Source organism: Loxodonta africana, chromosome 12 (genome assembly GCF_030014295.1).
Source record: "Loxodonta africana isolate mLoxAfr1 chromosome 12, mLoxAfr1.hap2, whole genome shotgun sequence".
Classification (NCBI taxonomy): Eukaryota; Metazoa; Chordata; class Mammalia; order Proboscidea; family Elephantidae; genus Loxodonta; species Loxodonta africana.
Window position 1 is genome coordinate 19670979 of NC_087353.1, and position 20101 is coordinate 19691079.

A 20101-nucleotide genomic window follows, 5' to 3' on the forward strand; every position below is an offset into this window, starting at 1 on the left:
ATGTAACTGGCAGAAGCAAGTGCAGGAAAAGGAGCTGTCAAAGCTGACACATATATCTGGATCAAGAGACAGGTCATACAGCGGTACCCTTCACCAAGACAGAAGCTCAGGTTTGGGGAGATGAGTCCAGCCTTGAGTATAATGAATTAGAGCTGCTTGAGAGATGCCCAGGAAGGGGTCATCAGTAGGTACCTGTATTGGTTCACTCATTCGACAAATAGTTATTGTGTGCCTACAGTGAGTTCACAGTGAATTAGACAGTCAAGGTCCCTAAGCTTGGGAGCTAGCCTTCTGGTGGGAAGAGAGACAATAAACACACAACTACAGAAGCAGCATAACTGCAGATCATGGAAAGTGATCAAGGAAAAGAACATGAAATGAAGAGAGAGTAATGAGAGGAGGCACACTTTAAACAAGGTGCCCTGGTGCCGCCATGTTTTAAGTTGCTCAGCTGCTAACTGGAAGGTCCGTGCTTTGAACCCACCAGCGGCTCTGCGGGAGAAAAGACCTGGTGATCTGCTCCCGCAAAGATCACAGTTCTAGTCTGTCCTACAGGGTTACTATGAGTTGGAATCGACTTGGTGGCACACAACAACCTTTAGACAGGCAGGTTGGAGGGGGCCTTTCTGGGGAGACTAGAGGTAAGACTAGAGGATGTGTGTGGAGCCAACACATTCCAGAGAACACAAGTGCAAGGGCCTGAAGGCAGTCAGTTTGACACAACAGGTGACTGAAAAGAGGCCTTGACAGGCAGGAAGATAGGAAGTATTTTTCAGGGTGTGGTTAGAGTACCTCAGATGTGACTGGAGCAGGGAGGAGCCACACCCATGCATGCGCTCACAAGCCACAGCAGGGACTGTGGATATTATCCCAAGGGCAGCGGGTGCTACTGCAAGGTTACACGATCACTCTGGATTCTGCACAGGGAATGGATTATGGGTGGTAAGAATGGAAGCCAGGAGGCCTCAGGAGCTTTCCTTCTGATGAGGAGACAGACAATAGCTAGTACAGGAGACACAGGATATTCAAGCCTCTATCTAAGACTTCACCTTTTTCATGATCAGAACACCATCTGCCCTTTTCAGAAACTCTGAGGTCTCCATGACAGCAATTATATACTATACACTTACACCCGTTGCCATTGAGTCAATTCTGACTCATAGTGACCCTATAGGGCTGAGTAGAACTGCCCCATACCGTTTCCAAGAAGCGCCTGGTGGATTTGAACTGCCCACCTTTTGGTTAGCAGCTGTAGCTCTTAACCACTACGCCACCAGACTTTCCAGAACGTTTGAAGAGGAATTAACCATGATTAACTGAGTGTAGTTAACCGTGGTTAATTCCTCTTCAGACATTCTTGCTGTTACTTTCAGCAAATACCTTTTCCTTGGTCGACTTAATCCTCCTGTCCAACGGGAGTAGGCTTGTCTGCAGCAAGGGGCAGAAAGAGCCCTGGCCCTGACCTCAGTCCAGGGCATCGAAGGAGGGCTCTACCTGGTTGTGTGAGCTTGGTTAGCCCAGAGCTTCTCTCAGAGCACTGTCCCCGCAGTAGCGGATCCTCTGTCTACTAGGGACAAGCATTCCTCGTGGCGTCTCCTTCACCTGACACTTTAACAACCCATGATTGCTACTGGTTTTCAGTGGAGCCGATTCTGACACTCAGCGACCCCGTACGTCCAGAGTCGAGCTGAGCTCCACAGGGTTTTCAAGGCTCTGATCTTTCAGAAGCCACGCCTCTGGGTGGGTTCCACCTTTGCTAATAGTGCAGCAGCTAGCAGTCCAGGGCTTGAAGAGTTTTGCGCCACCCAGGGACTATCAGCCCTTATCAGAGCTCAGTAATTAGGGGCTGAGTGGATGAACCAAGGAATGCCACATTCTGCGCTGGAGGCCGTGGGGGTACAAAGAAACGCAGCCTGGTTCCTGCTGTCCAAGACCTTAGAGCAACAGAAGTGGGCAAACCAGACACACAGACAAGTCAGCTGAAGTACAGGAGTGCTGTGGGAACAGGGAGATCTCTCATCGGGCCTCCCGGAGGACTTCCCGGTGGGGGTGGCATTTCCACGGGAACTGGGAAGAACGGGTGGGTTTCACCAGGCACATTTCAGGTGATGAGCGATCTCGGCGTCCCCTGCCCCTACTTTTCCCTGCTCAGACACGCCAGGGGAGGGGCGTCAGTGGCAGAAGCAGGCTTAGAAGCTCGGGCTCTGGGCTCCAGGTTTCTTTCTCGGCCACTCTTCTAGATCTTAATCCAGGAATCAGTCATTGCAGGAATGTCACCTAGAGCCGACCAGCTTTCAAACCTTTTTCCTGGTCAGGTGGCTTAACGGAAATTAAAAACAAAAACCTTCGCTGAGCCATCCAGGTGGATCGCCTCTGCTGGGCGAATTCACTGTCCCGTGGGCTCCAGGCAGGTTATAAACGCTCTCGGACCGGCTGCGGGCGGACTCTTTAAGCGCGACCACCCCCAGCCCGGCCAGCCCCGCGCGGCGCGGCGCCGGGGACTTCCCCGGGCTGCAGCTGCGCCGCCCCCTCCGCCACGGCGCTCCAGCCACAGCGGCCACCGCTGCTGCCGCCGCCGCCGCCGGGACCTTTCCCCTACTTTCCAGGGCCTCAAGCCCCGCCCCCTCGCCCCGACCAAAACACGTGCCGCATTCCGCCCAGCCTGATCACGCCGCGGCCAGGCTCTGATCACGCGGCTCCCCCCGTCGCTCATTGGCCCGCCGCTTACGGGCCGAGCGTGGATTGGCTGGCCGCCGCCCCGCGGCCTCCCAGGCGGGGCGCAGTGTATTTTGGTTTGCCTGGACGCCCCGCCCCTCTCCCGCCCGCTCCCACCCACGACCGGCTTCCCGCGCCCCCTCCTCTCCCCACCCCGCCCCTCTCCGTGCCTCGAGGGCTGCGCCGGGGCGGACCCGCGCGGGCGGTGGCGCGCAGCCTGGCCGCAGAAGCTCGCCGCAGCCCCGGTGCGGAGTCCGGGTTGCCACCGCCCGGCCCCACATGTGCGGCCGCCGCCGTGCGCCAAGCACTCGCCGCGCGACCGCTTTGTTGCATCTTGACCGCCGGCACCATGCACACGCCGGGTGCCGCGGGCCCGGGCGACGCGAGCGCGGTGAGTGACTGGGGCTGGCGTCGGACAGGGAGCATCACCGGAGTTAGACGCGAGGCAAGGGGTGCGGCTGCCTTTGTGGGTGCCGGTTAGCCGGGGCGGGCGGAAGGAGGGCGGACGGGAGCAGTGCCGCGCGCGGGCAGCTGCCGGGCGGTGCCCGCAGAGGATGCGCGGGCCTGTGGCCGCGTCCGCACCGTTGGGCCCCGGGCGGGCTCGGCAGCGGCGGGGCCGCGCTCGGGGCGGCTGCGGCCGGCGGCTGGAGGGGCAGCGAAGGGGGTCGGGGCGAGGCGCGGGCGCGCCGGGGCTGGGCGGGAAGCGGGGGGCGTGTGCTCCCTGGCCGCCCGGATGCGCAGCTTTGTCTGGCGGTGCCTGGAGGCTGCTCGCCCCCGCCCGGTCGCAGGGCGCGCGGGGCTATTTCCAGCCATGACGTCATCCGGGCCCTTATTAGGAGGGGGCGGCCGTTGGGGCGGGGGCGCGGCTGGCCGGGAACGCCCCACGCTGGCGGGGTCGGGGCCGGGCACTGGCTGCTGGGCGGGGGTGTAGGGCGGCGTGCGCCCTTCCCGCTGCCCCAGGGCCCGGCAGTCCTTGTCCGTGCGTGGGGCCGCCGCTGCTGCGCGGGGCCTGGGAGCCGTGGGGAGGTCGGTTGCAGGCACAGTCGGCTCGGTACGCGGGCTGATGGACGGGAGGTCGAGAGGGTGGTCCGGGGGGCCCTGTGCCAGGAGCCGCTGACTCCCGTTCCGTCCTTGACTTTGGGAGACTTCGGGCGAGACACTCACTTCCCGCTGTGTGGTGGGCCGAGCGGGCCCCAGGCGGCGGCTTCCACGTTCGTGAGTTCACAGTTTCGTGGACGAGACACGGTGGCATATGTCAAGGCAGTTTCTTTACATGATTGCTGGTGCGGGGAGGGCGGATCCTGGGTAGGACAGAAAGTTTTGATGCGAAGCATTTAGTGAAAATTTGCATCTTGATAAATTTACTCTTGGAAGAGATGAGTTAATCCCAGTCCCTTCCCTCCTATGGTCTCCCGCTTTTAAACGGGTGGTGTGATACTCTGGGAAAAATGCTTTCCTGGGTTGTAGTGGATCTTATTTCAGAGGTCATCCTCTTCTGCGTACGGGCCTTGTGGCGTTAGCAAGTGACTTATGAAACAAGGCTAAGTAGTCATGGGTTCTGTTTTCACGGGGTTCAGTGACCTGAGAATTCTGCTTCTGTTGATTGATGTCCTGACTTAATAGGGTTTGGATGAATGCCCAGAAAAAGTTTCCAAAAAAGGTAACTGTAGGGACACCTTCCTGGTGGCTTTGCCAGCTTGGAAGAGCCATGCTCAGATGTCACCTGTGGAGAAGAAAAGTGCCCAGGTCAAGGTACCTCTCTTCGTTAGAGGTTCCTCCCTGTGGGGCAGTTTTCACAGTGGCCACTTTGGCTTACACATTTGGAATTAGATAATCATCTACCAGAGAGAAACATGAATTTCATAATTTTTTTTTGAGTATTGGTTTTCTAGGAAACTTCTTGCCAACCAAGTCCTATTATCTGTCTTCCCCCTTCAGAACATTGGTTTAAAACCAGAGTCATCGTGAGAGTGTTGTTAGCATCTTTACTAGAAAATAGAAATTGCGTACAGAGTATTGGGTGCGCGTTACATGCGTAGTACAGTCTCCTGGTGTGCATAGTGACATGCCTTTCGGCGATTACGCTTCACTGTTTTTCACCTGGATTGAGAGCCCCGTTGTGTTGCGTTGTTTTTAGGTTGATATCATGGACATATGTGAGTCCATTCTGGAGAGGAAGCGACATGACAGCGAGCGGTCAACATGCAGCATCTTGGAACAGACAGACATCGAAGCTGTCGAGGCTCTTGTTTGCATGAGCTCCTGGGGTCAAAGATCCCAGAAAGGTGACCTATTGAAGATAAGACCCCTCACACCTGTCTCTGACTCTGGGGATGTCACCACCATTGTGCATGTGGACACAGCTGCACCCGAGCTACCAAAGGACTTCCATTCTTTATCGACTCTGGTAAGAAGAGATGTGGGGAGAGAAATATTGTATTTTAATGAATATGTTTTAAATTAGTATGTTGAAGAACTCTTGGGTAGATTCACTGGGATCCTGGCAAAAAAGGTGCATACCTTCCCCTGGTATGGGTCCTAAGGGACAAAAGCTGTTCTTTTACCTCTTGAAAGTATGGTCTCTTTCCATTGATGGATCATAGCATAGCTTGCTAGCCACAGGTTTCAGCATACAAAGGGTGCAACCTACAGATTGATTCCAGAAAGTAAAATGTACTCATTTCCTTGGGATGGGTGCCTAGGTTCCCCTGGATGACCAGGATCTGCGGGTGGCAGCTGGAGAAAGCATGTGTTTTGGCATCAGACAGTCTTAGTTGCATTGAAACACTGGTCTCTCTGCCTTCCTGTGGCAGCCGAATTCTTAGTTGTGAGTTGGGTACAGAAGAGCCCTGTTTTTAGTTTTTGTTTTTAACTTGCTGTAGCTACAAAATTGCGTCTCAGCTTGGAGAAGTTGAACTGTAGATTGGTAATAGAAGTGAAAATTATAATCTAATTGAGTTGAGGACTGCACTGGAAAGCAGGGTGAAAAGCAGAGAGAGACGAGAAAAGAATTGTGGTTGGTGGAAAAAAAAAATTTTTTTTTTTTTTTTTTGAAGTGGATTGTAAAAGCTGCGGCCTGACAGCTGGAATCCCACTCTTGGCGTTATGAAGCGTCAGGCTCTCCTATAGGGTGGCTGAAAATGAGTAGAAATTGTTGGGAGAGTAATAGAAGAAGAGGTTTGGTCCAGGGGGATTAGAAGAATCACTGACTTGTTCATTGGTTTTTTAGGGGTGGCTCTAATACCTAGTAGGCATTAGATAAATAAAAAAAAAAACAGAAAAAAACCCATTGCCATCAAGTCAGTCCTGACTCAGAGTGACCCTGTGTTTGTGAAATGATTACCACTGGGTTTTTTTTTTTTTTTTTAAGATTCTAAAATTATTCTGAAAAGCACTCACTTTGAAGTATACGTTTGTTTTCTCAGTTGGCATCCGAATGCTTACGTTGTTCATTTCAGTAGCTGTATGAGTCACGGCACTGGGTTTTTGGGGTACAGGTCCAGGGGAGAGAGCACTGAGCTTCTAACACAAAAGCGAATGAGCAGATGTGTTCTCTTAAATGGTGGGCCATGGGGGAGATGGGTCAGCTAAATGGAGAGAAGCCTAGAAAGTAAAGTGCTTTGTACAACCTTGAAATCCATTGGTGCTGTGTGAGCAGCTGTAGACTAGTCTTTTCTTGATAGTTCTTTTTAAAGGCATTGGGGACATGATTAAAGCAAGACCCTTTTAAAATGTAACCAAAACTTTTTTACACAGTACTTTTTTTTTTTTTTTTTTAAGTGCATGACTCCTCCACAGAGCCCCGACCTCATGGAACCATCAACAGGGATACCTGTTCCTTCCCAAGTGACTGATTCCAAAGCACGCATGGTCATGGCCATCGCCCCCGCCTCTGCTGTGTCTGCCGAAGTGCTGAGCAGGAAGGCGGGGAGTGGGCTGCCTGGTTCGAAGCCAGAGACGCTGGAGCCAGCCCCTGGCCCACCCTGCAGAGCCGTGGTGATGAGTGTGATCCACCACATGGGGGAGAGTCCTGCTCCTGCCCACGTTCCTGCGGCCCAGGCTCAAGAACAGGGACTTTCAGACAATAGAGGAGAAGCACAGTTTCTGGGACCTTGTGCGGCTTTGCAGGACACACACCTCACTGACAGTTTACTCAGCACAGACTCAGTATCCTGTCAGTCTTGCTTGCACAACTCTGGTGGCCTGAACCCCACCGATAAAGGCCAGCAGCCAGGGTGGCCTGTTGCAGTTCAAAACTGCTCACCAAAGAATTATGAAAATTACTTGCCAAGGAAAGCCACCCCTCTGATTTCTGTCCCTGTCCCCAGCCCCCCAGTCCTTTGCCAGATGATCCCCATGCCTGGACAGAGTGGCGTGATATCAGCTTTTTTGAAGTCTCCTCCCCAAGGGTCTGCAGGGACTGTCAAGCCCATCTTACCCCAGACTGCTGCAGTCGCCCAGCCTGTGTTCATGGGCCCGCCTGTGCCTCGGGGAACTGTGATGCTGGTCCTTCCCCAGGCCACCCTCCCCCAGCCTGCTGCCTGCTCATCCAGTGTGATGGCTGTTGGGAATACCAAGTTACTGCCCCTTGCCCCAGCTCCAGTTTTCATCGCATCCAGCCAAAACTGTGCCCCTCAGGTAGACTTTTCCCGAAGGAGGAATTATGTTTGCAACTTCCCAGGCTGCCAGAAAACCTACTTCAAGAGTTCCCATCTCAAGGCTCACCTTCGCACGCACACAGGTAAGTACTGGCTGGGGAGAGTGGGGCGTTGCTGGGTGTTAGGAAATACACCTCAATTGAGCTGCTTTGAGAGGGAGCGGAATCATGAGAACACTGGAGGACTATGGAAAATATGGCAGTTCCACAAATGTTTTTCCTTAGGGACAAGGCCAGACAGTGTTGGGGTGGGAGTGGGGTAGGGAATCTGCTTTCTGTGGGATTCCAAATCTTAATGATTTTTTGACCCCATAAGTCCCAATTTTGGATTTAGAAAATAGAATTAAAAAATTTTTTTTCTTTGATTCTGCAAAGTTTTCACGATCTTGTAGGGACTTGGATTATCGTTAGGACAACCATCAGTTAGTTTTATAGCAGTGGCAGCTGGTTACTCCAGTAGATAAAATGTGGTCTAATTCTGTGATTGTGGTCCCTTCATGATCATCTTGGGTGGTGCCCATCTCTGTTCACATTGCAGTAGATATCTCATTCTTAGTATTTTAGGAACTGTATATTCACATTTGTGAAACATCTTACCAGTGTGACACATTTAGGTTTACTCTGTTGAAAAGTTACATTCTAGGATGTTTTAAAGGCATGTAGTTTTCGTTTTAATTAATTTGCATTTACGTTGAAACAGCTGCACGTGGCTGCTGGCTGCCATATTATTTCTCAGAGGTCTGAGAATTGCCTGGGAGAGATTCTGTTTTCATAGATTAGGGCAGAATTTCTCAGGTTTGTTCAATGGAGCTCTCATTCTGTGAGTTAGTATTCTTGTTTTACTTTGTTTTTTAGGGGTCATATGGTTAAATGGGGAGCCCTGGTGGCACTTAAGAGCAGGGACTGCTAATCAAAAGGGTGGCAATTCAAATCCACTAGCTGCTCCTTGGAAACCCTGTGGGGCAGTTCGGCTCTGTCCTGTAGGGTTGCTGTGAATCAGAATCAACTCGACAGCAGTGGGAATGGGAACGGTTAAGTGGAGCCCTGGTGGCACAGTGGTTAAGAGCTAGGGCAGCTAACCAAAAGGTTGGTGGTTTGAGCTGCTCCTCAGAAACTCTATGAGGCAGTCCTGTTCTGTCCTGTAGGGTTGCTATGAGTTGCAGTCGACTCAGCGGGAACGGGAAATGGTTCAGTGGAGCCCTGTTGCCTCAGTAGTTAAGCATTCATCTGCTAATTAAAAGGTTGGCAGTTCGAAAGCTGGCAAAATTGTCACGAAAGGAGAGACTGGAAGGGCTGACTCATTAGGGGGAGAGCAAGTGGGAGTACGGAGTAAGGTGTATATAAACTTATATGTGACAGTCTGACTTGATTTGTAAACGTTCACTTGAAGCTCAATAAAAGTTAAAAAAAAAAAAAAAAGGTTGGCAGTTCGAATTCAGCAGCCACTCCTTGGAAACCTTACCGGGCAATTCTGCTCTGTCCTGTAGGGTTGCTACGAGTCTATTTAACTTGCCTTTTAGAGGTTAATAGACATACAAGCACATTAACAGGTTAAAAGTTCTGCAGTAAAGAAGTGTATTTTAAATTTTCTTGATCGTGGAACCCGTTTTCCACCAGAATGTGTGTGAATAGCCTGTGGGACAACAGTGAAACGTAGGAAAGACTGAATCAGAGGGAGTGACTGTTGTACTTTATTTCAATATGTATTTGGAAGGTAAAATAAAATTTTTAATTTACTTTTTTGTGTGTGTGCTTTAGGTGAAAGTTTACAGAGGAGATTAGTTTCTCATTAAACAATACACATGTTGTTTTGTGACATCAGTTGCCAGCCCTGTGACGTGTCAGCACTCCCCTTCTCAACCTCGAGTTCCCCCTTTGCATTTATCGAGCTTTCCCGTCCTCTCCTGGCTTCTCGTCCTTGCCCCTGAGCTGGTGTACCCATTTACACTTGTATACATGATTGAACTATGTGTGTTACTGTTTTATAGGCTTGTCTGATCTTTGGCTGAAGGGTCAACCTCAGGAATGACTTCGTTACTAAACTATAAGGGTGTCCGGGGGCCATACTCTTGGGGTTTCTCCAGTCTCTATCAGACCAGTAAGTCTGGTCTTTTTTTGTGGGTTAGAATTTTGTTCTACGTTTTTCTCTCACTCTGGGACCCTCTCTTGTGATCCCTATCAGAGCAGTCAGTGGTGGTAGCCAGGCACCATCTAGTTGTGCTGGACTCAGTGTGGCAGAGGCTGTGGTAATTGTGGTCCGTTAATCCTTTGGACTAATATTTCCCTTGCTTTTGGTTTTCTTCATTCTCCCTTGCTCCTGACAGAGTGGGACCAGTGGAATATCTTAGGTGGCTGCTCACAAGCTTTTAAGACCCAAACTCTACTCACCAAAGTAGGATGTAGGACATTTTTTTTTATAAACTGTCTCATGCCAGTTGAGGGTAGATATCCTTCGAGATCATGGTCCCCAGCCTTCGGCCTAGTAACTCAGTCCGTCACGGGTTTTGGATGTGTCTGTGAAGCTTCTATGACTTTGCCTTGGTCAAGTTGTGCTCACTTCCCGAGTACCGTGTACTGTCTTACCCTTCACCAAAATTACCACTTAGCTATTGTCTAGTTAATGTTTTTCCCTTTCACCCTCCCCCCCATAACCATCAAAGATTGTTTCTTTCTGTGTGTAAACCATTTCATGAGTTTTTATAATAGTGGTCTCATTTGATCTTTTATAATTGACTTATTCACTAGCATAATCTTCTCCAGATTCGTCCATTTTGTGAGATGTTTCACAGATTCATCATTGTCCTTTATTGTTGCATACTATTCCATTGTGTGTATGTAGCATAGTTTATCTGTTGATGGGCACTTAGGTTGTTTCTATCTTTTTGCTATTGTGAACAATGTTGCAATGAACATGGGTGTGTATATGTCTATTCGTGTGATGGCTTTTATTTTTCTAGGATATGTTTCTAGGAGTGGGATTGCTGGATCATATGGTATTTCTATTTTTAGCTTTTTAAGGAAGTGCCATATTGTTTTCCAAAATGGTTATACCATTTCGTATTACACTAGTAGCGCATAGGAGTTTCACCCTCCCTGCAGCTTCTCCAACGTTTGTTATTTTCTGTTTTTTTTTCATTAGTGCCAGCAATGTCGCGGTAAGATGGTATCTCCTTATAGTTTTGATTTGCATTTCTGTAATGGCTGGTGATGGCGAGCGTTTCCTCACGTGTCTGTTAACCACCTGAATGTCTTCTTTGGTGAAATGTCTGTTCATATCCTTTGTCCGTTTTTTAATTGGGTTGTCTTTTTGTTGTAGAGGCATTGGATTTTCCTATACATTTTAGAGATTAGACCCTTGTCGGATTTGTCATAACCAAAGATTTTCTCCCAGTCTGTAGGTTCTCTTTTTACTCTTTTGGTGAAGTCTTTTGATGTGCTGCTAACCAAAAGGTTGGCAGTTCCAATGCACCAGGTGCTCCTTGGGAACTCTATGGGGCAGTTCTACTCTGTCCTATGGGGTCACCATGAGTTGGAATCGACTTGGTGGCAGTGGGTTTAGTTTTTTTTTCTTTCGATGTGCATAAGTGTTTAATTTTTAGAAGATGGCAGTTATCTAGCTTATCATTTGGTGTTTATGTATTATTAGTTATGGTTTATACCCTATTTATGCCGTATATTAGGGTCCCTAGCATTGACCCTGTTTTTTCTAACATGATCTTTATCGTTTTAGGCTTTATGTTTAGGTCTTGGATCAATGGTGTGAGGTATGGATCCTGTTCCATTTTTTTATAGATGGACATCCATTTTTGCCAGCACCATTTGTTTAAAAGGCTGTTTTTTTCCCATTTAATGGACACTGGGCCTTTGTCAAAGATCAGGTGACCATAGGTGGATGGATTTACGTTTAGGTTCTAGATTCTGTTCAGAATGAAGTACAGTCTGGTGTTCAGCCATTACAAATAAGGACTCTCCTGTTTCTCCTTATTACAGAGTGGACTGTTTGCTTTGGGGATAAGGCCCCAAACTTGGCCCGTGAATACTTGCCTCTCTGCCTTTGCCAAAAATTCTTCCCTTTATCATCTCTGTTTTGTTCCATTCCCTTACCCCTTTGCCCAGGGCCAGGTTAATGCATTCGAGGACGCTAAGCACTGATAATCGGTGGTATCCCCTCTTCTGTATATTCATGCATTGGAATGGGTTATTTGAGGTGTGGGTGTGGGTGTGGGTGTGGGTGTGTGTCTTAGCTAGCCACAGTGTAACTCCTTTTGAAATGAGCCTGTAATATTACGGATTGAATGCAAAAGTGGCATATGCCACTTTAACAGAATGAGAAGAATTGGATTACAGAATTTTTACTGGATGTGGGGTACTAAGATTTTTGCTCTACACCACATGTATATACAAAAAGAATATTCCACATATTCTACAACAAAGAAAATGAGTCATTGAACTTAACAATCAATGTAAAATCTGTTGCTCTCCCACAATGAAAACTTGACACCAATTTTGCTTTAAATGGCTCATACTTCAATTTTGATGCTTGTTTTGTAATAAATGCTATAATTATAAATGAACAAATGATGCCATAAAAGAAAATGATCAGAAGACAGATATTATGACTTTACCATATTTTATTTTTAGGTAGTTCTTTCACCTCTAACATGTTATAATTAAAAATATTTCTGTTCTTTGCTCTTAATAATTCTTCAAAGATGTCATCACAATTAAGCTGCCAAACATCTACTTCCATACATAATAAGGGTAATAAATCAAGTCTTTCTCGAATTGTTGTACACAGAGGGATTTTGAGTCTCTTTAGGGATGAAAATGAGTGTTTTGTACAGTTTATGATCATTAAAGTTAGGAATACACATAAAGAGATTTCAACATTGGGAAATATGCATCGCATTTCTTCTGTTACAGAATCATCTGTGCCTAAACCCGCTGTCGTCAAATTGATTCCGACTCATAGTGATCCTATAGGACGGAGTAGAACTGCCCCATAGGGTTTCCAAGGCTGTAAATCTTTACAGGAACAGACTGCTACATATTTATTCCGTGGAGTGGCTGGTGGGTTTGAACTGTAGACCTTTCAGTTAGCAGCCAGGCATTTTAACCACAGTGCCGCCAGGGCTCCCGATGACTTAAATACAGACCTTTACGGAGAAGCGTGACAACTTTATTCTTACATGAGAACTAAGTTTACAGATTCAGGAAAGACGTATGTTTTAAGAACGGACCACCAGTGAGTAAAAAGAGGTGGCAAAAAAAACGGTGAGTAGTAACTGGGCAGAAGAAAAAAGATGAGCTGCTTCTGGACGATGAGCTACTGCACTGTGTCCTACAGGATGAACCGAATGTGCAGAACATGGTATGAAGATGGCATATTCATTATGTTCTAAAATTACCTGTTGCATGCCTTTAAAACACCCTGACATAGATTGGCAACATTATCCCAGGACTGGTCTCCGCATTTATAAAAATCAGTTTTGTAAACTTGACATAAATAGTGAAGTACCTGACTTGCAATTTCTTTACCAGTCTGACTTTTTAAGCTAGTGAACGTGATAAATCGCTCCACAGGTTTTCTGTCTGTTGGGGATACTTACCTTAAAGTTACACTTAGCTGATCTGTATGAGAAGGATCAGGAGTGGAATCTACAGACTGAAATTTCCAGCTATACTTATTTCACTGAAATTAGTTGATCAAACTTTATCACTTAATTAATTCTTCACACGTTTTTAGACATATACGATGGGTTGCTCTTTCCTGTATTACTGTAGTTTGAGATGTGACCTATTAAAAGTGGATCAAACTGAGCAACAAATTCAAGTAAACCCCCAAAATTTCTATTTTGTGGGGACCTAAACTCTTCATTTCCTCTTCAAAAAGATAGTCCACCTTCACTGATTATTATAACGACAGGAACAACATGTTGCAAAATGGCTTGCCAGTACTGACGTTCTTCATTAATTTGTGTTTTCAGTTCATGAGTTAAGCCAAAACCATGTCTTCAGTTTAAACATGACAACATACTGTCTCTGTGAATTGAACTGTTTATCAGTCATGTTTGAGTTCAACCAATTGCTAAATCTATCCGTAGCAAATCAAGAACGAAGTGATTCAGGACTGAATGGTTTGCAAACAGAACAATATGCAGAACGACTGATGAGGAATACGGTAGCCACTCCCTCTTATAATTTACACCTTTAGCTTTGCACCCTGGAAATACATTCAGGCTATAGAATCTTATTTGTTAACCATCTAGAAATTTTGGACATTCATTTTCAAATGGTCCACTGTGAAGTTGACAATCACTTGGCCGTCTTTCGATCCAATAATTTACATCATTAGAAGAAAATTATACCACAAAGTAGCATCTGTATTTGTTATTTATGGGGTCTGCAGATGGAACCGTTTCAGACGCTAAAACAGTTGCACTTTCTACACCATTATTGATTTTTTTACTGCAGGAAGGAGTGGATGCCGTATCTGGAACAGTATCGCCATCAGTGATTTCAGCATTAGCGGTGCTGCTAAAACAGTTCGCACTATTAACCTCACGAGTTCAATTAAAGAAGTCTTTCCTGATTCATTACGTTTAAAAAAAGAAGTTAATTTTGGAATTTTCTTTAGGGATCCACAAATCTGTTTCTTTTTATCTTCCTTGAGTTTTTGTTTTTTCGCTCCACTTAGTTGTTGCCGTTTCTTTTTACTTGGATATAAATTGTCACTTTTTAAATTTGGTTCTACCATAGCAAATAAAGTCACTATGAGTCAGAATCAACTCGACAGCAGTGGGTTTGGTTTGGCAGTAAATAAATGAAATAATTGAAAATAAATAAAATTTTAAAAACTTCTGTTTGAATTTGGATGTTAACACTAAATGTGTATTTGTAAAAAAAAAAAAATTGACAGTTTTTTTAAGAAATAAAAGTGTTAGATAAGCTTACCTTGGATAGGATTGTTTTTCATTTGTTCCTACCAACCTGAAAAGTTTAGAAATGAGGATAAGATGGCATGAGCGAAGGCTACATTTTGGATGTGTTGAAAACAAGGAGTGCCATTGCACAGGGCATCTGGTCTGCTGCCAGCAGTAGGTGGCGGTTTCCTGGGAACAAGTGGGCAGATTTTTGCTTACGCTATAGAGTCTTTGCGATCCAGAATGTTTCAGGCTCTGGTTCTTGAAATGGTCAGAAAAGACCATTAATGATGCTCAATTTTCCTATTCAGCTCTGAAAAATAGCAAGTATTTAGTTGGGGTCTCTTGAACATCCATTCATTCAAAAGCATTTATGAGCCACTTGCTTAAGTAAGCAAAGTGCTGTGCTGGAGGCTGAACTGTACAAGGGCGGATAAACTAGACAAAACCCATGGAAAGGTAGGTTACGTAACAGTGCATCACAGTGTTGAAACAAATCCATTCACAAGATCTCACAAGCTGTGTGTGGTTGTTAAAAGCCTGGTAAAGAGAAGGGCTCCGGGATGCAGAAAAGGGGAGTCCCTGCTTCTGGGAAGGCCCGGGAGGGCTCCGTCAGGAGGAGGGCTTCCCCATGCCCCGCGAGAACACAGATCCTTCTCATCTCTGGCTCCAGGAAGCACAGAACCTGGTACCTGCTGGGTGCTCTGGAACAAAGATGAGACTCCTGGTCTGTTCTTTCAGCCCTGAAGCTTGTGACAAGAAGGTGACCGTTAGAGTTTTAGCCCTTCTGTTTTGTTGCCAACCTCTCTGTCAGCATATAAGAAAGATGAAGATGGAATTAATGATTCCGAGGAGTCTTATAGGTCCTGGGAGGGATTTTTTTTTTTTAATATGCAACTATCTTGAGAAGGAAGGAATTCTTTGAAGAATCTTACCCCTGCCCCAGGCTATAACGTCTATTTTTATTTAAGAATTTCCTCTGAAAGATTAGATGATTATTTTGTCATCTTTGGGCCTTGACATACTACATCTTAAGTGTGGTAGGAAAAAATGCCTTCTGGAGAATTTCTTGACTTTTGAATAACCCCAGTACCAGAATGATAGATAGGTTAATGCTTTCTTCCCCTGAGTTTTTCGGGGAACAAAGTTTTAAAACTACATGAATTAACCCATCCAATAAAGCGTTGGGCATCTGCTTTTTCTTTAACCCGTGTTTTCTCACCTCTTAGGGGAGAAGCCTTTCAATTGCAGCTGGGATGGCTGTGATAAAAAATTCGCTCGTTCAGATGAACTTTCCCGCCACCGTAGAACGCACACAGGGGAGAAGAAATTTGTGTGTCCAGTGTGTGATCGGCGTTTCATGCGTAGCGACCACTTGACGAAGCATGCCCGGCGTCACATGACTACCAAGAAAATCCCTGGCTGGCAGGCAGAGGTTGGCAAACTGAACAAAATTGCCTCGGCAGAAAAACCTGGGAGCCCCCTCGGGACCCTGCCAGTCTCTGCCTAAAGAGTCAGCCAGGGAGTTACCAATGGGATTTTTTAAAAGCCTTTATTCAGGAATGGAAGTAACACAAAAGAGAATTGGTAATTTCCTCTCCACCCCAAAAAGGAAAAAAATTTTTGTTTGAGGGGGGTTAGGGGACAGTGGGGAGCTGGTTCTGATGAAAGCGTGTCAACTTTTCTTTTATGGTTGGGACCCTGTTCAATATCTTTTGTAGTTTTCAGAATTTTTTGTTAAGGAAATGGAAGAAACTTTGATAAGCTAAATCACCAGCATTCACATATTTCGGCAATAAAGTTTACAAAATCTGTATTTCTGCAGCCTCTATTCATGTGTTGTAGAAACAAGACAGGGTACTAATTTTTATACTGTTTTCTATAGAAAATATTTACAGTGTTGGTGCTCAAACCGCCATTTCTAGATAGATGAATTTGCAACCTGCTTTTCAATGTTTAATAACAAAGTTTTATAATGACCCCACTTTTAATAAGCTTGGCGCATTATCCGGCCAAAAAGTAATCACAAGTTTGTAATCAGGCCTTTTGGATCTAAGAGTTTTTTAGACTCAGAACTGGTTGAAGAGGGCCTCCGAAAGAAAAGGGAAAACAGACTTTGCTGTCAGCTTCTTTGTAACATTTTCAAGGGAAATTCCAAGCATCCATTTCTTCTAGGCTTGCAGCCCAGGGAGCTAAAATTTTATTTAACTAGAGAGTCACTTGTGTCCATGGTGTGACTTAGGAAGGATGTACCCCAGAGGATAATTTAAAATACCTGACATACCCAGTGAGCAGTGAGCTGCTATAGGATTTGAGTGTCTGTTTAATGTGTGTTTTTGGGCCATTGCTTTGCTGAAGACAGACCATTCACAGTTTCCTATTTGTATCTAAAACACCAAAAAGATGACGTAAGCAATCACACCAGCTGCTTTGTAAATTGCAGATTGACTTACTTTGATGTGACCTTTTGAGGTGCCCTTACCGTGGGTAGAATAACTTCTTAGAGTAAAAGGAAATGTCCTCATTGGTTGGTTGAAGTTTTCACCAAAGTACAGCTTGTCTGTGTGTGTGCTGCTGCCCAGCTCCAGTGTTCTCATTCCTTTATTATTAAAAACGTTTTGAAATGCAAGTTATGCTAAAGGGCAGTCATACTCCCAAGCTGTCCTTTGATCCATTTTGTTCAGAGGAAAATTTTTTGATCAAACTAAACAGGAGTGGAGAAGTGAGAAGGTTTTTGCAGTCTACCTGGAGAGTAGACCATGCATGGGCACCACTCTAAATTATTTGAGTACATGTCCCAGATAGAGAAGAGACGCTGTCCTCCTGTGTCAAGTAAGCCACGGAAGCTTTTTTTGTTAAACGTTATTAGAAATTCTGGCAACAGAATAAATGCAAGGAATGTATGGAATGTTGAACTACTTGATTAGCCTGGGAATATTTTTCCTGTGCAATACGTATTTAGATTTTGTCTTTGCTTCTCAGTTATTGGCATTTACCTTTATTAAAATGATGGTAAGGTCAAATATTCAATAATTAAATGTAATTAAGTTTCGTGTTCAGGTCTTTTTAGTCTTTGATACAGACCTCACCTGGTCATCCATTGTATGTGACTTGACACCCATTATATTGCCCTTTATTATCAGCTGCTATTGGACATTTATGTAAGTGCTGCCTGTATTCTTTGGAGGTTTTCATGTTTTTGGACACTTGGATAATTAAGTATTCCTGCTTGTCATGAGACATCATACAGTTGTAAGAGAACCATAATTAAATGTATATATCTCATTTTTTTTCCCCACCAACCCAATCCTTTCTCTCCCCACTCATGTCTTAAACCCACCATAAACATTTTTGACTATGTATATGCCATAGATGGCATCAAATTTGCATATTTAAAAAATTATGACATGCAAAATAGTGCTAGTTGTTCTGGTGGGTAATACAAGATCTTCGAACATTTGGTCGAGTCTCACATAGAACTTGATTCTCTGAGGAGTGTTGTTTCTAAAGAAGAGATGTATTGAAAATAGATGTTATAATGAACGCTTCCATTTCCTGATTTGATGTAGAAATACCTTTTATAAATGACCTCTGCTTTTCAGTTTGTCCATCGAAAGATTGTAAGTTGGGAAACAGTTCCCATCTGAAAACTAGTTATCAAGAACCAGAACCCGTGTTGTGTGTTGTTTCAGTGTGGCTTCCTCATCCCACAGCTCTGGGTGATGAGGGCAGAGCGGATGAGGCAGGTCCCCCAGTGCACTTTATTGCCTGAGCAATTTCACTTGATCTTTTTGGACTTTGAGCCTTTTTTAAGTAGTTCAGTAATAAAATTTTAAATGTTTCCTAATTATGTTGTATGTAACAGACTTTGACTTATTATTTAAATGAGGATATGTAACGTAACTTTTTTCTTTGAATCGTATAAAACTTTTTTGATTTGCTAACTGGACTTGTGTCGTGTGTCATTCAGCTGCACTGTAATACACCCAGTGACTTTTTTGGAAGAAAATCTACAAAAGTCACTGTATATTGGCCCAACCTTAACCCTACTCTCTGTTTTCTTGGATTTCATTCTGCTTCGGGGCCACCCTTTAGCTTCCTTGAGGGGCCTTCCTGAAGGAAATGTGTGAGGAGGCTGCTGCTTTCTTTGTTGGCACTCTGACGGTGAGCCTGGTCCTTGGGCAGAATAGGGCCGTGAGTGTGCTGGGTGACCCCGGGCTCCTTGGGTGTTTTCTTTCCCTCTGCCAGTAGATGACTGCTGAAGAGCTAGAACTGGAAGAGGCTCTCTGGCCACTCTGGTAGTGGTGCTTGGCAGCCTTTTTCCTTCCTCCCTCTACCCTCAGCCCAGTGTTAGAAAGTACATAATGCAGCCACAGTCTTAATTCCTGCTTTTGGGGTACTTTCTCTCTTGAACCCACTCTGGCTGGGGCTTTGCATCCACACATCACTGAAAGTGGCCCTGTGGATGTTGCCAGGGACTTTGCCGGGGCTCAGTGCTCAGTCCCCAGTATATTTGCCCATCAGCAGCATTTCAGAGTTGAGAACTCACCCAGAGGCCACACTCCTGGCTTCCTCCTACCCCACTGCTCCTTTGCTGGTCACCAGTCATTTCCTTGACCTCTTGATGTGGGTCGTGCCCCCAAGGCTCAGTTCTTGGACTGTTCTCCATCAACCTCCACTTGGCGATCTTTTCCAGTCTGTGACTTACATAAAAATAGCATCTCTATCAGAAGGACCCCTGGATTTATATCTCCCTCTTGGACCTCTCATCTGAACTCCATGTTTCCATATCCAACTCTATGTGGCATCTGTCCAGTCAGCATCTCAAATTTAAAATGACCGAACGCCTTATCTTCTCCAGACTCTCTTCTCACAGTGGATCCCATTGTCTTTAAAAAGAACAGCAATTCCATCCTTCAGGTGCAAAATCTTGGAGTCATTCTTGGTTCCTGTCTTTGTCACCTCACGTCCAATCTGACTCCTTTTCCAAAATACCCAAAATCTGACCATTTCTTACTACCTTCACTGTTGTCACCCCAGCCACCATTAATCTGTCTCCTGGATTATTCATAACCCCTTCCTGCTTCTGCGCTTGCCCCCTCCCAGTCTTTTCTCAACACAGCAGCCAGAGGAGGCTGTTAAAAGATGCGAGATCATATCAATCCTCTGCCTAAAACTCTCCACTGGCTTTCCATCTTGGTCCAAATAAAAGCCAGAGTCATTACAAAGTCTCCTGACTTCATCTCCTGCTGTGGTTGCACTGGCCTCTCACTTTCCTGGATGGAGCAGTTTTCCCACTGCAGAGACTGACTACACGTTAGCTCCTTCCACTGTACTCAATAGCTCGTCTCTCGTGTGGTGACCTGATGGCAGTGACTCTTAGGCCAGTGTCCTAGGCCGGGTTCTCTAGAGAAGCAAAACCATTAAAGCATATAAATAAGTATATAAAAAGAGATTCATATCAAGGAAATGGCTCATGCGATTGTAGAGGCTGGAACATGCCAATTCCTTGAGTCAGGCTGGACACTTCTGATTTACGTAGCCGCAGGGGTTGGCGAACCCAAGATCAGCAGCTCAGACAGCAGGGCTTTGGCTCACAGGCTGCGAAGACTGACGAATCCCAAGATAGGCAAGATGGCAGGTAAGCTGTCAGCTCAAGTCCCAAGAACCAGAGGTCAGATGAACAAGAGCCAGCTGCAGGATCCAGAGTGAGCAAAAGCCCCCAAATCTTGCCAGAAAGTCCACCTATATTGGATGCAGGCCACACCCCCAAGGAAAATCCCTTTCAACTGATTAGCTATTCACA

General features: G+C 45.8%; 1 protein-coding gene across 1 annotated transcript; it reads left to right on the forward strand.

Moving 5' to 3' along the window:
- Window positions 1-2997: 2997 nt before the first annotated feature.
- On the forward strand, window positions 2998-18239 carry KLF11 (KLF transcription factor 11). Its single transcript, XM_064295025.1, has 4 exons — window positions 2998-3106; window positions 4853-5122; window positions 6496-7456; window positions 15525-18239. The coding sequence occupies exons 1-4, from the start codon at window positions 3065-3067 to the stop codon at window positions 15803-15805; spliced, it is 1554 nt and encodes a 517-aa protein (XP_064151095.1). The 5' UTR covers window positions 2998-3064; the 3' UTR covers window positions 15806-18239.
- Window positions 18240-20101: the final 1862 nt, after the last annotated feature.